Source organism: Hyperolius riggenbachi, chromosome 1 (genome assembly GCF_040937935.1).
Source record: "Hyperolius riggenbachi isolate aHypRig1 chromosome 1, aHypRig1.pri, whole genome shotgun sequence".
Taxonomy (NCBI): domain Eukaryota; kingdom Metazoa; phylum Chordata; class Amphibia; order Anura; family Hyperoliidae; genus Hyperolius; species Hyperolius riggenbachi.
The window spans coordinates 176,747,166-176,764,777 of record NC_090646.1 but is presented as its reverse complement, the minus strand read 5'-3'; the positions used below and the strand labels follow the sequence as shown (position 1 = coordinate 176,764,777).

At 42.0% G+C, this 17,612-nt stretch overlaps 1 protein-coding gene across 2 annotated transcripts in view; it reads right to left on the bottom strand.

Annotated features, from left to right (window-relative positions):
- PDGFC (platelet derived growth factor C) overlaps window positions 1–17,181 on the bottom strand; it is a 346,169-nt gene extending 328,988 nt beyond the window's left edge. For both annotated transcript variants that reach the window (XM_068278877.1, XM_068278878.1), the window contains exon 1: window positions 16,058–17,181. In XM_068278877.1, the coding sequence (XP_068134978.1) occupies window positions 16,058–16,181 (124 nt within the window). In that variant the 5' untranslated portion in view covers window positions 16,182–17,181. The remainder of the gene's footprint in view (window positions 1–16,057) is intronic.
- Window positions 17,182–17,612: the final 431 nt, after the last annotated feature.

The following is a 17,612-nucleotide window of genomic DNA, read 5'->3' as shown; positions in this document are numbered from 1 at the left end:
CCGCCACTGTATACCTGTACTGTTCAGTGGACCCGCTACTGTATACCTGTTCTGTTCAGTGAACCCGCCACTGCATACCTGTTGTGTTCAGTGAACCCGCCACTGTATACCTGTACTGTTCAGTGAACCCGCCACTGCATACCTGTTCTGTTCAGTGAACCTGCCACTGTATACCTGTTCTGTTCAGTGAACCCGCCACTGTATACCTGTTCAGTGAACCCGCCACTGCATACCTGTTGTGTTCAGTGAACCAGCCACTGTATACCTGTACTGTTCAGTGAACCCGCCACTGCATACCTGTTCTGTTCAGTAACCCTGCCACTGTATACCTGTTCTGTTCAGTGAACCCGCCACTGTATACCTGTTCAGTGAACCCGCCACTGCATACCTGTTGTGTTCAGTGAACCCGCCACTGTATACCTGTTCTGTTCAGTGGACCCGCTACTGTATACCTGTTCTGTTCAGTGAACCCGCCACTGCATACCTGTTGTGTTCAGTGAACCCGCCACTGTATACCTGTACTGTTCAGTGAACCCGCCACTGCATACCTGTTCTGTTCAGTGAACCTGCCACTGCGTGTACATGACTGCCTAATTTTTCTGGCTGCACTGCGGGTAGCTGCAACAACAAAAGAAAAGGCATGTACATATCAAAAAAAGGAAAAGAGGCCTTGCACATCAATTAAAACTTCACTTTTAATGGAACCAGTAAAAGGCATACATTACATCTCCTATGAGGTGGAAAGAGAGGTACAGGCAGTGAGGGTAGTCGACAGCCGTTTCGCGCCGGTTATGTACAGTGGCGCATCATCAGGACTCCTGATGATGCGCCACTGTACATAACCGGCGCGAAACGGCTGTCGACTACCCTCACTGCCTGTACCTCTCTTTCCACCTCATAGGAGATGTAATGTATGCCTTTTACTGGTTCCATTAAAAGTGAAGTTTTAATTGATGTGCAAGGCCTCTTTTCCTTTTTTTGATATGAACTGTTGCAACTACTTTTTGGCCTTTTGCACTCTGTATGTATAACGGATAGCTATTCCTGTGCACAGAGCCACATCTACTGGACATTAAAGAAAAGGCATGTACATACGCCCATTCCCCTTCGTGATCATTACCTTGCCGTGGTGAAGGGGCTTGCGTATCACAATGAAGCAATGACCGGCGCCTAGATGAGTGTCTCGGGGGGCACACAAAAGATAATAAGGTCGTTGCTTCATTGTGGTCAGACCAAATTTAAACAGCTGGACAGTCACTGTTCTGTCATTCAGCTACATCAGCCAGGCGACCATATGGGCTGTAAAGCCACCAAAACCTGCACTCTCGCTATGGTGCGCACCAGTCCAGCACGGCCGTCACTACACAAACAGCTGTTTGCGGTGCGTTACACGGTGAGTTTGGTGTGTCAGTGTGAAGCAGTACCTTAATTACACTCCCTGATTGATGTATACACATGCAAGATGTTTTAAAGCACTTTAGGCCTGTCATTTAGCATTCAATGTGATTTCTGCCCTTAAAACGCTGCTTTGCGTCAAATCCAGATTTTTCCCGGGGACTTTTGGCGTGTATCCCACTCCGCCATGCCCCCCTCCAGGTGTTAGACCCCTTGAAACATCTTTTCCATCACTTTTGTGGCCAGCATAATTATTTTTTTTTTCAAAGTTCGCATCCCCATTGAAGTCTATTGCGGTTTGCGAACTTTAACGCAAACCGAACGTTACGCGAAAGTTCGCGAACCCGGTTCGCGAACCTAAAATCGGAGGTTCGGCCCAACTCTAGTCCAGGTGACAGCCCCTCCTAAAAAATTCAGTTTCTTTTTTTAAGGCATGATTTTTCACTGAAAAACACTCAAAAATGTGATGCTTGAGCATTTGTATTACTAAGCTATTTGCATTTTTTTGAGATATTAGGTAGAAATATGCATCTGTAAACCAGGAACCTGAATTAGCTTTCACCCTTGCTTTATATCCCGGGATTGGAGTCAAACATGCTAACTCTGGAGTCACACACTTGCTAACACACATCCTTGCAGGAACTTGCAATCTTTCACTCCAACTAAAACACCAACCTCTCCTATAAGTGTTCATGTTAATGTACGCCACAGACACACCTTACCCATTAGGGCTGCCAGTGCTCCTTCAGCTTAGGCTGTGGGCTATTTATATAACCTCAATAATTACTACAATTGCTGAAATTAGTTTAACCAGTCAGCAGCTAACACCTTTGGATATTTCTACAAAGCCATTCACAATGAAGAGGCCCAGATACAAAGCACAGCACTTACTAAATTAAACACATTAGTCACTACAATGTTCATTTGCTTGTGGTAAGTCTGGTCAACAAACATCATTTCCAGGTTGTGTCCTTTCTTTATCATGGGAGATTTTAAAGAGTGCAGCTTTTATTTACAGTTGGCTGAGAAGTGTGTAAACTGTAGACTGAATGAGGCCAGCAACTTACAGAAAGGAAAGGCTCTCTCACTGATGATATGGGAATTCAGGCTTGGGCTTGGCCATGAAGACAAAGGATGGAGCTGCTTGCTAAAGCTATGTACACACAGACAATTGTTGACCAAGAATCGTTAAACGATGCAGGATGTAAGGGGAAATGCCGTATGAACACATAGGGCTTGATTCACAAAAGAGTGCTAACTGTTAGCACGGCCGTTTTCGTGCGAATTTTCGCATTGCGCGCAATCAGAAATTTTCAGGCGAATCTATCGTTTTCGCGTGCAAACGCAAATTTTTGCGCGAAAACGATAATGATTTTGCACGAAAATTTGCGTTTGCGTGCAAAAACGATATTGATTCGCGCAAAAATTGCAATGCGAAAATTAGCGCGAAAACGCCCGTGCTAACAGTTAGCACTCTTTTGTGAATCAAGCTCATAGTTTGTAGCTCTGTACACACACTGCTGACGATGAACGATTATCTGCCACCATTGTGGATCATTTGTTGATCGTTCCCTTAAGTTATCGTTTGTACTTAGGATTTTCAAATTACATCTGAAATATAAGTTGTTCATCTTCCATTTCTAACTATTTTTACTCCCTAAATGAATGAGGCTCAAGGCTTGGTACACACCATGCAATTTTCCCTTCAAATCCAGAAGTGATGTGACTGGGCAAAATATTTAGGCCTGGTGCATATCCTTAATCAATCAGCGATCGATTCCAAGCTCAGAATTGTTCTCTTTCTCAATCGGAAGCAGATTGGACTGGCTGGAAATTATCAAGCAAAGGATTGACTAGCAAAAGGCAATGTTTCATAATACAAACCATTCTAGTTTATCAATATCTTCATGCTAACTTCTAAAAACAAGCAGTATAACATCTTCAAGAAGGCCCTCAAAACTCACCTTTTCACTCTGGTCTACCTCCCCTCACTAGTGCTCTAAACACACACCTGAACTCTGGTCCCCTACCTTTCATGTTCCCACCTCTTCCTCTAGATTGTAAGCCTTTGGGTAGGGTCCTCCTCCTTATGTCTCCTACCTGATTACGCACCTCCATTACCGTACACCCATCCTATGGATCTGAGTGAACTTGACTTGCCTAATCTCCATGCTCCCATCCAGTGACTGACTAAGCATTACCTTGTACTAATACTGTGCTGCGTGATCTGGTTTGCATGTATTCCTGTATTGGCTTATTACTGTATGTCCCCCCTAAATATTGTCTGTAACTTTAACTAATGTACATCACATACATGTTGGCGGTTTATAAATACAATAAATAAATATATGAATTCAGAGAATGGAAGCACAATTTAGAGTCAATTAAATACATTTAGAAGAAAAATGCATACATTTACAGTAGGGTTGACCAATCAGATTTTGAACAGCGTTCAAATACTTCGGATCAGAACTGAAATGTAAACTAAAGTGGACCGTGGGGGTGATTAACTCCCCTTTGTCGCCACCTCTGTGTGCTGCCCTTCACATTGCGTTCCAGCTCTCATGTACCGTACTTCCTCCTTCACAGCTGGAGCTCAGCACATTGAGTTGGTGACACGGGTAAGTTAACACCCCCTGCTAAGGTATGCTTTAGTTTAAATTTGAGTTATGATCTAATTGATCATCCCTAATCTAAGTGATCCCTAATCTAAGTGATTGTCTGTGTAACACACACACACACACACACACACTTTCATACACACACATACACACTTTTATACACACACACACACATACACATTTTTATACACACACACACACACACACACTTTCATACACACAAACTCTTTCATACACGTTTTCACACACACACACACACACACACACACACACACACACACACACACACACACACACACACACACACACACACACACACACACACACACACACACACACACACACACACACAGCACACACTTTCATACACACAAACTCTTTCATACACATTTTCATACACACACACACTTCCATACATATACGCACACGCGTACACACATACACACGTTTTCATATACACATGCATTTTCATATACACAAATACACACATGCTTTCTGAATTAAATAGGATGTGCTGCAATTATTGTGTCTGTAAAGACTTGCTGTTTCCTGTTTATTATGGGTTAGTTGGTGTTTATTGTATCGGTACATTACAGTACACAGGTCAAGATAACTGGGACGTGCTAGGCTGCCATAAAAGTAACATTTTTGTAACATTTTACATCAGATTTTCCCTTATAATAAGCATGTTCTGTTTTATCTGTTATCAGTGTATTGTACATCACCAGGTGTGTAGTCTAGTCCCCGTGCATCTGAAAATAGCAAGTGTTATCTGCAATGCGCCAGAACAGCTATAACCTTACTTATTTACAAAACATTCCTTATCTTCTGTAAATTGTAGTTTAGCTAGGATCCACATTGGCACACTATGTGCGTCATGTAAAAAATGTGCTAAAGGCCTCATCCAGACAAACACTTACAATACAAGCAATATCTACAACCATCTTTAGACTACTAGCCTGAGGCTGGATTTACCTGGCTGTTTCTTATAATGACTAGAGAAGCAGGCACAGCATTCATATGCATTTGCACAAAGGTTTTCCGAGGTGTATTGTATTATTTTGTAGCATTTATCAGGCACAGCTGTTTTAATGCCTGTCAACTGCTACAGGCATGTACATGTGCAACAAGGTAACCTAACTATGTTGCATGCCTTTCTATAACTTTCCATTTGCTGCATGAATGATTAAGACCCAGTTCACATTGGAAAAAATGGTCCGTTCACGGATCGGAAGGGAATGGATCAGAACGGATGTGAATGGATTAATTGTTAACCTAGGGATCCGTTCACATCTGTCTCATCAAACGGATCCATTCCGCACGATCCGCTGAAAGGACCACAATTTTCCTGCTGCGCCAATTTTTTCGCATCGCTGAGCCCAGCTGAAGTGCTGCGTTGGGGGCAATGAGAAAATTGAACGTTTCTTCACACTAGTGAAAAACCTGTCCGTTCTAAATAGAAAAATACACTTTGGGGTGGGGGCCTGGGGGAGTGTGTGTGTGTGTGTTGGGGGGGGGGGGGGGGGTGGACAGAACAGAAGCAGTGGAATGGAAACGGATCTGATTGTCCAGTGATCAGATGCGTTTTCACGGATCCACTTGCCACTTCAACGTAAGTGTGAACCAGGCTTAACTACCATATTATTATTGTAATTAGCTTCAATTTAACTACCTGAAGACCGGGTCACACCCATGGATGTGACCGCGGCAGCAGCCCCAGGACCGCCTAATGCCAATTGGCGTCAAGTCCGGGGGCTGGCTATTGCAGGAGGTTGCGCATCTCCTGCTTGGGAGGTGGAGCTCCACCTCGCCTTCAGTCTCCAAGCGGCGATTGGGAGCTCGGGAGACTGTTAGACGGGAGACTGTTAGACGATGAAACCACCGTCTAATAGGACTGTTCATCGCTGTGATCTGCAGCAGCGCTGTACTGGGGATAGCCGTATGACACGGCTGTCCTCCAGGGGCACAGAGGTGATCAGCTGTCAGAGATGATCAGCTGTCATTTGTTATAAATAAACAAATCAACAATTCTACACCATTCAATTTTCATAAAAAGTGATGATCAGAAAAAGCCACCACTCCTGACCTTATTTTATAAAAAAAAAACAGGAAATTCAGATTTCTCGACTGAATAAAAAAAAACTTTCAATTTTTCTGTACAAATGATTGTTTTTATCAAATGGCTGTAAAATAGGATCATTGTATTATATCGTGTATGGCCAGCTTTAGTCATAGCTCATCTTTGGATGTACAATAAAGTCTAGTTTTAAAATCCAAATGCTGAGGGGATTTTTTTTCTGGATATTTCACAACATGTTCCCTGCATGTATATGGCCAATCCTGTCCTTAGAAGCAGAGCTATGTCCAGTGCCGATTTCTGGGAAGGCCACAGAGGCTCAGGCCTTGGATGGCAGCAGCCCATGGGGCACCTGAACATAAAGGAGGAGTTGCTAGTTGCTACATAGTAAAAGAGGATGCTGAAAATTAAAAGCAACACATGGAAAAATGGAAACTGATGCCCAAGGGAGCTGTTCATGAAGAGAAGGGCTACAGTACATGGAGGATACACATGGGAGAGGGGGCTGCACATGGAATGTGAGGAGTGCTGCTGCACATGGAGACCCAACATACTCAGCCTAGGGACACAAAAAGTATAAATCCAGCCTTGGCTATGTCTCTATCTGGGCTAAAATGAATAAGTGTACACATTACACTGCCACAATCACAATGGATATGTGTAGATTTTAAAAAGAGAAAAAAACTCTATTTCATTTCTTTCTTGGGGTGTTTAAAGAGACACTAAAGCAAAAAAAATTATGATATAATGATTTGTATGTGTAGTACAGCTAAGAAATAAAACATTAGGAGCACAGACATAAGTCTAATATTGTTTCCATTACAAGAAGAGTTAAGAAATTCCAGTTATCTATGCAAAAGAGCCCTTGAGCTCCACGACTTTCAAAGTTGCAGAGAGCTCTGTCTTCTAAAGCTTGTTATCTCAACTGTTAGTCACTGTATTGTTTTTTCTTCTGCAGAGGACAGGTCAATAGTTCACTGGCCTGCTCTGTAAAATCATTTAGAATGCTGAGTAGTGTGGAAACTGCAAATATTAGAGAACGATGCAATGTTATAAAAAACACTGTATAACTGAAAATAAAAACATGAGAATATTTTCTTCGCTACTAATGTTCTAGTAATTATCTGTACTACACAACCAATTCATTATATCATAATTTTTTTTTTCGCTTCAGTGTCTCTTTAAGGCAACAGCAGATACTTTTATCAGTGATCTTAAGTTGCACCATCAGCCTACCTATGAAAGTGTTTTATTACTACTTTATATATCAGTCTATTTATCACTACTTGACTTCTTGTCACGTGACTTCTACTAGTGCATTTGCATCCAAGTATGATAAGTCTGAACAGTTCTGGAAGAGGCACACAGGAACAATTGAAGATGTTATTTTCCCACCAAAGAATTTGACTAGACACTTACTGGACTTTGATCTCCATGTTTTACAGTGCTGTGTCGTCAATCATTATAGTAGTTGAGTAGTAGTTTCATCTACTATATGGTATAATAGTAGTAAGATTAACACTTGCTTGTACTACAGCTATTATTTTACACTAAATGAGTTAGCATTCCACTGCGGCAAAGGAAAGTGAAAGGTGGGAAAGTTTTGTTTTACAAACATTTGACTGCCTAAAGGTGGCCACTAACGGTCCAATAACTAGCAAAAAATCGTTCGAGCGATCAGATAATTCTGATCAGAAGAAAAATCGTTCACTACACCATCAACGAACCAATCTTTGCTTCCTATCTATCACAACCAATAAAAAAAATCCAAATTTTGGTTTGACCAAAGACCAATTGGACGACTATTTTTATAATCGTTTGTAATTAATTGTGCCCATCAATGGAGATTATTTACAACTAATTTGATCAGAATTTCTGATCGCTCAAACAATTTTTCTCTAGAAATTGGACCGTTAGTGGCCACCTTAAGATAGTCAGAACAGAGGAACTTAGGTCCTCTGAAAAAAAATAAATAAACAAATAGGCCACAGGTTTCTTATTCACAGGTACAAGCAAAGGAATGGTAATGAGTAACATGTCACGCAAACCCCAGTTACCATTTCACCTTTGATTCCCTAAATAAAACAACATCTAATTTCCAGAGGACTGCTTCAAAAAGTGCTCCTCAAGAGCATAACAAACATAAGAACTCAGTAAAAAGAATCCTATACCTCTATAGGTGAATGGTTGAAATCTTTTAGCAAAAGAAAAATTTAGATATGCAAAGCTCAGCAACCAACCAATCAAGTGTTTGCCTTTTTCAGTCAGGACTCTAGAAGAAAATGATTGGTGGTTGTGGTTTAGGGGAATTCTGAGTAGCTAAACAGCCTAGGCTAAGCATCACTGGGAGGGGGAAGTCATACCAATATACAGCAATATATAGATATAGGAAGTATTTCTGATGCTGAAACCAGGGAAATTACAGTAAAAGAGGGTAGCCTGAATAATTTACTACATCCTAATATTTGTCACCAAAGTGTCTCTTGAATGTGTTCATTACATATATTGCTCCTTGCAGTACTATAGTGATATTCCACTTTTGTTCATTGAAAAAAACCCAAACCCATCAGTTCAGATGTAAACATTGGGCAGCACGGTGGCGTAGTGGTTAGCGCTCTCACCTTGCAGCGCTGGGTCCCTGGTTCGAATCCCAGCCAGGTCAACATCTGCAAGGAGTTTGTATGTTCTCCCCGTGTCTGCGTGGGTTTCCTCCGGGTACTCCGGTTTCCTCCCACAGCCCAAAAACATACAGATAAGTTAATTGGCTTCCCCCTAAAAATTGGCCCTAGACTGTGCTACATACACTACACGACATAGACATAGAACTATGGTAGGGATTAGATTGTGAGCTCCTCTGAGGGACAGTTAGTGACAAGACTATATTCTCTGTACAGCGCTGCGTAAGATGTCGGCGCTATATAAATACTAAATAATAATAATAATAATGCAAGGAATTTTAAGGTGAACATTCATCACCTGAGCTGCTTTGTGGCTGGAGAGTCAACTACAGCCTTGCCACAGTGATTAGTACTAGCACATTGGCTTCTGAGTGTGTAGATTTTCTGATTCATACTAGTGATCAGTCTTTTGTGTTTGCAAAGCTTATTGTCCTGTGCGGTTAAATACTCATGCATAAATAGGAGTGTTACTGAAAGACTATTAGTGGGCTAACATACTTTAGACAGCAATCATGGCAAACCAGTGATTCATGTAGCCCTTAGCATGTGACATGTGGCCTGTGGCTCTTGGGTGGTAACCTGTGCACATGTATACTGCAACACTAGGCAACCATGCTTTCAATGCAGTTCTCCTCATTTTCCCTTGTCATTGTGTCACCAGGGGGGAAGAATATACACCAGCGCTATGATAGGGCCAGTGCTACCAAAGGGGCAACCTGAGCAATTGCCCTAGGACCCTGGGCGCTACTGCCATCCATCCCAGGCTTCTCCCTGACTTGTGCTCCCCAGCAAAGTTTTTAGCAGCAAAGCAACTCACCTGCCCCACGCCCCATCTTCATTCCCGTTGGCCGCATCTTCTAAGTGACTTAGCGCATGTCATTACGCAATAATAATAATAATGATCCTAAAATTTGTATAGCACTATTCTCCTGTTGAAATCAAAGTGCTTCAAAGCAGCAGCCACTAACGGCGTGCTCAGTGTGCCACCCTGCAGTGTTAGGGAGTCTTGCCCAAGCAATCCTTGCTGAATTGTTACTGGTCAGTATTCAAACTCAACTTTCCTATGTCAAACCAGATGTAGGGTAAACTAACACCCTAGAATGAAAAAGCACAGAGACAACGGGAGTCCAAATGGTGCAGTATGTCACAAATAGGTAGAAAAATGTATGAAAAAGGGGTATTTACCAAGGGAGGGTTGCAAAGGGAGCAAACAACCACTGTAGGCAGGTGGAGATCTATGAACTCGAATCCACTCGGGTATCCAGGCTAGCCGGAGATGGTCACATTTTCAGTAAAAAAAAAATGAATGAAACCCACAAGGAGTCCAGGGGTAACACCCCACCCCCCCAAAAAAAAGGATGGGGGGTAGACGAAGCACAATAGGGGAAAAAAAGCACCAAATATTGATCATGACCAATGTCAAAGACAATGCCCTTACCCAGAACACTATCCAGCCACTAATACCATGCACTGGGTCACTGAGAAGAAGTGGCCCTGCGAGGATGAGAGCACCTAGATTACAGCAACAGTGCACCAGCTGGGACACATGAGTCGCTATGCTGCAAAAAAAACGTTGCAGGGGCCCTGAGGAGCACAATACAGTTTCGGTGGAGGATGAATTTGAGTAGCAGATTTGCTGCCAGAGGGGTGTCAAGAGGACCCTCAGGCTACTTTTGTCCAGAAGCTCCATTTTAGCTAATAATCGGCCCTGCACCATCCTGCTTTGCTCTGTACAGCACTATTGCACCACTGACTCTGATGGCCGCCCACAGTGTCCATCACGCATCCATTTCAGGATGGAATGAGCAGGCCAGGAACAGACATAAGGCATGAACACTCATGAGATTTGTGGGTCTTGGGGTCTGTATGTTGATCCACCTGCCCAGGCTTGATGCTGCTGTGCTGAGTCTGGGATGGATATCTAGGGGTCTATGGTTGCCTAATTCTGATATCTGGAGGCACAGAGCTATTTATTTCTGATATCTGGTGACACATGATTACCTAATTCTGATTTTTGGATGCCACACAGCTGCTTCGATCCCTGACGAAAATGTTTGGTGAATTCCAGCACACAGCTGCCTAATTCTGCTATCGGGGGCACATAGCTGCTTAATTTTGATATCTGAGAGCACACGGCTGTTTAATCCTGATGTCTGCAAGAACACAGCTGTGTGCTGATTCTGATACCTGGGGTCACACAGATTTGACATCTGGGGGCCTATGGTCTGTACTACATTCCACGGATAAAGGCCAGACAGCTTCTGGCCCACCCTTGGATTGGCATACCTGCTTTACAACATTTAGAATCAGGGTTGTACTGAGATAAATAGATTTGTGTTAATATGTTAGTTTATAAATAGTGTGTTCTTTCAAACTGGAGTTTAATCTGTAGTGTTTCAAGTTTAGAGCTAAAAATAAAGTATACTAAACATCACTGTAAGCAAAGATTGGACAGGCCGAGGAGTGACTAAGTAGTTGTCATTGTAGCCTAGTAGCATTAAGATACTAGTTTGATTCCTTTCAAAGTCATAGCAATGGTTTCGTAAATTCCTCTTGTTTTTGCCTGTTTCCCCCTATTATATTGGTCATTTGTTTGTCACCTAACAAGAATGTCCCCAGATTTTGCAGGTGTGTAGAGCAAAGGTACATTAGACTACAAGCTACCTTCAGGGTAGGGACTCATGGGAAGAACTTTGTTTACAACGTAAACACAGAGTAAAATGTCAACACTATATAAATATGAGAATAACAGTAGAACTTTATCACAATTGTAAAAGTTGTGCCCTTTTCAGCCACCACAACAGACATTGATCATTCCAATGACAACTGACAAAGATAGGATTTCTCATCCTTTTACTCAGAATGTGTGGATTTACCACTGAATACTTATTCAGACAATAGACTTTTAGCCTGCCAAAGCTACATGAACATTAGATGTTTGTAGCCACAGATGAAAGCACAGGTGTCTGTCAACATCCCTGACTTCCCTTTCAATGTATAAGCACAGTTCATCAACACACCAATCGTAGATTAATTGCAATGCACTTTTATTGTGCAATCAGCCACATGAAATACTGACAACTGTTTCGGGGGGCCTCGCAAGGTCCCCCTTTCTCAAGGCGTGTGGTTCAATACAGTGTGCATTGACTTCCATTTCAGCAATTCACCAGGTTGGATACATTTTGGCTGACTGATTTAGTAGTTTCTGCAGTAACTACTAAACTCCCCATTCCATAAAAGAGAGCATGTTGCTCAGCAGATAGCCAAGCAGCCTGTCAGCTCAACAATCATTCCTAAATTGTCACCTAAAATGATCATGAACGATAGTTTCAGGCAATTATAACCTAGGGTGTTCATATGAGACTTGTCCCATAACCCTAATGCTGACTTATCCACCATGGCCCTCAGTCTACGCCTAACACAGGTCTTAATCCTTCATTGAGCCCTTTACTTACTCTACTTACGTATGCTAGGCTTGAAAGACTTGAAACTGGAGCACTATTGCAAACTTAAAACTAACCTTAGCCCTAACACTATCCAGTAATCCTACAATAATGCCCAACACTAACTTTAACCCTTTAACTATCATCATCCTATCACTGGCTCTACCCTTACACTAACTATAACTAATACATTCGAACCACTAAGTTAGCATATTTAAGAGCCTTTAATTTTAACCCTGCATGTCATGATTAACTATTAGCTATGCTTTTTTTGTACTCATTATCATGCAAATATAATATATACAGTGTTTGGATTAGGGGCCCAATGTAAAATATGTACTGCTCCAAAATAACTAAGTCCAGAATCACCCACTGCAGTCTTTACTAGCTTTGTCATGAAAATCCAAGGGGCCTCTTGCTGTAAATATAGTTTCTAAACCAAAATTAAGGTTTTGACCACTGTGTTCATCCTCTTTGCTGTACCAGTGCTTTTGCTGGGTAAGGCTTTCCCATCATCGCCACCTAGTAACTCTAATAGGCAATTAGTATATAGGGATGGCTGAACATCGCGCACGAATGTTTGCGAAAACACATTCATGAATTTGATCACGAAAGTTTACGATACAAATGTTTGCGATGACTTAAATGGCAGGCAAACATCTAAAAACGTAAGCAGTAAATAGCAAAGCCCGTGTACATGCTACAATCACCACATTTGGAAGGTATGTTAAAGAGACACTGAAGCGAAAAAAAAAATGATATAATGAATTGGTTGTGTACTATGATATAATTACTAGAAGATTAGCAGCAAAGAAAATATTCTCATATTTTTATTTGCAGGTATATAGTGTTTTTTCTAACATTGCATCATTCTATACTATGTGCAGATTACACAACATTCAGCATTCAAAATGAGTCTTTCAGAACAGTCTGTGCACTAATGACCTCTCCTCTAGCAGAGAAATAGAAAACAGTTGAGTTAATAAAAGTCAGATAACAGCCCTCTCCACGACTAAACTTAGTTGTTTGCATAGAGATAACAACTGGAGTTTCTTAACTCTTCCTGTACTGGAAACAATTAGACTGATGTGTCTGATCTTAATGTTTTATTTCTTAGCTGTACTGTACTACACATACAAATCATAATATCATAATTTTTTTTCCGCTTCAGTGTCTCTTTAAGGAACAGTGAGAAAAAGGGGAAACATTTTTTAAACATTTTTGAGAAAATATTGAATACTTCAAAGAAGAAATGTTTTTTAAAGGCTGCAAAATTACATTCTACAGCAGAAATCAGAATGTCAATGCTCTGGGGCTTGCTATACTTATACAGCATGTCCAGGGCTGGGAATGGGATCAACTTGTGCTTTTCATCGGAGCTGGGTTCGATGTGTGCGGCGTTCTCCATCGTTCGTCAGGTATCAAAACGATATGGCACCCATACAGGCTAGGATAGCTAGATGGCAGAGCCCAGACTATGTGGGGCTCTGCAGCCTGAGCCATACCAGCCCACATGGTCCATTTTGTGGGGGGGACTCTGGAAGAGAGGGGCAACCAAGTCTCACCCTGTTCCCCAGAGCCATTGCCTCACTATAGTGTAGTATTTTCAGAGCATGTAGAGTACAATGTAATAAAGGAGGGTACTCACAAGTTAGGGTTGCATAGAGGGCAACCAACCAAACTTACTTTTGGAGAATAACTTCACTGGAGTTCCTCTTTAAAGAGTGCAGAAAAGAGCTGTGCACTTGAACATAATACTAGTTGTAATTTAGTCAGAACATTGAGGATTTCTGATTGGTTGGTGTGGGCTCTGCACAATGTAATGCCCAGATTTGTCTTTATTGAAAGTGTACTTGTCAGGGGTGAAAAGTTCTATTTTACTTACCTGGAGCTTCTTCCAGCCCCCTGAAGCCTTACAGATCCCTCGGTTTCCTTCCTTTGCACTCAGTGGATCAGCTATGACCCTCTGAAAGTTTTGCAGACTCACCAGGGATGAGCAAGAAGGCATGCAGCCCAAGCTGCACATGTACAGTATCCGTGACAGGTGATCTTTAGGAGGGTCACAGCTGGTCAACAGAGCACAACAGGAGGAAACTGGTGTATTTGTAAGCTTTCAAAAGCCAGAGGTAAGAATAAGTTCTTCCCTGTGACAGGTTTACTAAAAATAAAGTACAGAAACTCAAACTGAAATAAATTATCCACTATAAGCAACATCAACATGCAGTCTCATTCATATAGTCCAGACAGAAAACAGTAACAATCCATAACTGGCCCACAGGGCATACTGAGGCTTGCAGTTCCACCACAAGAGGAGATGTTTTAGACAATGCCAACTTCCAACAATGATGTAAGGGCCCATTCAAGATGCCAACATGTGCATTAGCTTTTGCCATTGTAGTGGACTGCCATCCCTGATAATTGAAGGGATTCAGCACTGTGAACCAGAATGCAGATGACTAACTTTTTGTTCCATACAACCTTATTGCAAACAGCCACCAATGAAGCAACATGCTTTCTTTGCCATGACATGGTTCTAACCCACAGTCCAATACAGGACAATGTATCTGGTGTGAATGGGCCTATGTTTAGGGGCTAGTAGTTCAGCATTGTTCTTGTCTTTTAAGTGGGCAAGAAAGACATTATTTTTCAACACCAAAAAGGATAGACAAAGGTCATCTTGATCAATTGCTGTCACAACATAGCAGGGCTCTCCAGGCCGTTTGATCAGTTTTCTTTGGTCCTTCACAGTGGAGTCTGATTAGAGACTGATCTGTGTGCTGCTCTTTGATCAGGCTCTCTGGCAGTCTGCAGGTGCCATATGTCAACACATTAGCAAGCAGCATGCAGGAACAATATCTGCTCTCTCACACAACTCTAGTGTATGTGATAAAGGGATGTGCTTCTGCTCCCTATTAACCCCTTCTTCCTGCCACTGTGAAGCCTAACACAGTTCTTACCAATTGAAATCTGATACAACATGTAAAAAGGAATACATACACAACAAGGCAACATAAAAAGCCTATTCACTGCAGCACATAAAACCAATGTGAAAAGTCAGCTTGATTTACAATTTTCAGCTGACACAAATGTGAGGAAATTCACATGGCCAGCGTGTCGGTGCCAAAGTATTACCGCAGGCACCACGAGTTATGGAAGAAGACGGATAACTATTTATACGCACATTTTTTAATGTTTAATGCAGACAACCAATTTCACGCTCCCCCCCCCCCCCCCCTTTTCTTTCTTTTTTTATTGCCAATTCTGGGCAGCCTGTTTTATTCTCGTGAAAATATCCCAGAACAGAAACGACTTTATCGTCTAAAATCAACAACACAAGTGTTTAAAAATCTGAATAATGTCAGTCCTATGGAGTTCAGAGGCTAAGCAAATTACACACCCTGAAGCTGCCCTTGCGAATGAAAGGAGCCTTTCTCCAGGCACACCGAGTCCCAGCCCTTGGGATCTTTCATTTAAGGGCTTTCTAAACATTTCAGGTATACTTGAAAGCTGAAAGTAATTCTCATTTCCTATGTGGGATTAGCCTGTTTCCAGCCCAGAGAGGAATAGGAGTCATTCACCGGTTCAAAACCACAGACGGATCTGGGTCTAGAGGCACAAACATAAACGTGTATCAAAAGCAGGACCGAGGTTTATTTTTCCGGCTTCTTAACCTCTATGCCATGTTTTAAGTTCCTTTTTGTGGTACCTTTTAAACACCGAGGCTTGCGCCACTCTGCCTATACCACATCAGTTATCCAGAGCTAATTTACCTCCACAACAGGCGCACGACCTTGCAAAAGGCTGAAAATGAAGGGCGTGAAAAGAAAGCAAATATTGCCTTACCGTTCTGCTCCTTGGCACTTCCAAATTGAAATTTGCTGCTTAGATTGGATTCAGCTTGAACTCCATGTAGCTGAGAGTCCAGGGTGCACGCTAGGACTCTGAGAAGTAACAACAAGAGGATCATTTGGATGAATAAGAGGTGAGCACAGCCACTAACAGCACTTGAGATCTGCAAGTTCTCAGTCACTTTCAGCAGAGCCTGACCACTGCACCCTCCACGAGAAAACACTGAGCCTGTACAGGTAACATTGGTAGCAGATAATCACTAGCTAGATTCCTCATAATCCCATCCAGCTCGATTCCGAATCTGTTTTTCTTTTCTTTCTCCAGTTTGGAAAAAAAGCAAAATAGGATAAACTGATCAAATCCCAGGAGAGCTAAAAACAAAAGAAAAAAATAAATCCAGCTGGCAAGCAAGATAAAAAATGTCAGATAAAACAATCAAAGAGAAAAAAAGATAGAAAAAATATGTTGATTAGCATCTGTCAAGCTCAAATCAAAACATGCGAAGAGAAAAGTTTTAGCACGTGCTTAAAAAATGAGCACTACTCTTGAAAGAACAAAAAAATATGATGTTGCCATAAGCAGGAAAAATCAGGACATAGTGCAGAAATAATCATGATAACCAGTAGCAATGATCCAGGGCTTGTAAAAGTGTGAATCTGTAGCTTGACACTCTGTGGGAAAACAATCTGATAGCCAGCAAACGTGTCCCCTTAGGACATTGTGGGAGAAAGAGAAAAAAAAAACTTGTCTGTATACACCTCCTTTTTTTTCACACCGGCAGTTCCTTTTTTAGGCAGTATCAAAGTCTGCGCTGCACGGCTCTGCTGATTATTTACCTTACTTTTTTGGCTTAGCACCAGTTTCCTCACACTGTTTTCCAGATCAGTGCAGTGACCCAACAGCATGAAAAGTAATGGAGCCAGTGAGTTCTCCGCCTGGCAGCAGGTTCCAGTCAGCAGGGTGATCCTCTGTGCTTAATAGGGGCTGCAGGTCACTCAGGGGTTTGCTTGCTTTGCTGGTGGGATTCCTGTGCCTCTGAAAAACTCACAAGTGAAAAGGAAACAATTTCCTTAGCTGGGAGTCTGAAAGCTCAGTGTGGGTGTCTGTTTAAAGTTTGCTCCTAGCTGCAACAAATGGGAAAGAGTTTAGAGCTGATGAAAGTACTTGACTCCCTCTCCTTCTCTCCTTCCCCCCTCTCTCTCCTTTCCCTCTCACTTTCCTCAAGTTCCAGTGATTGCAGACTGCCACCTGGCGACGCAACAGGTGCTACGACAAACACAGGGAGACCCAGGAATCCCACTTCAGGCAGGACAAAAAGTTGGCAAGTTAATCTGTTACACACACTGAGAGCAACAGGACAAACTTCTGCTTAGGAGACGGGAACTAGTTGTATGATTTTTATGAAAGGAAGTATAACTGCCTGAGGAGTCTCTTTCTTTAATTGCTAGATTAATTCTCTCAACAAAGAAAAGAAAAGTCAGCCATAATTCCTGAATTATTGATTAGATTCGTAGGTATTTCCTCTTACCTGATATGAACATACTGTATT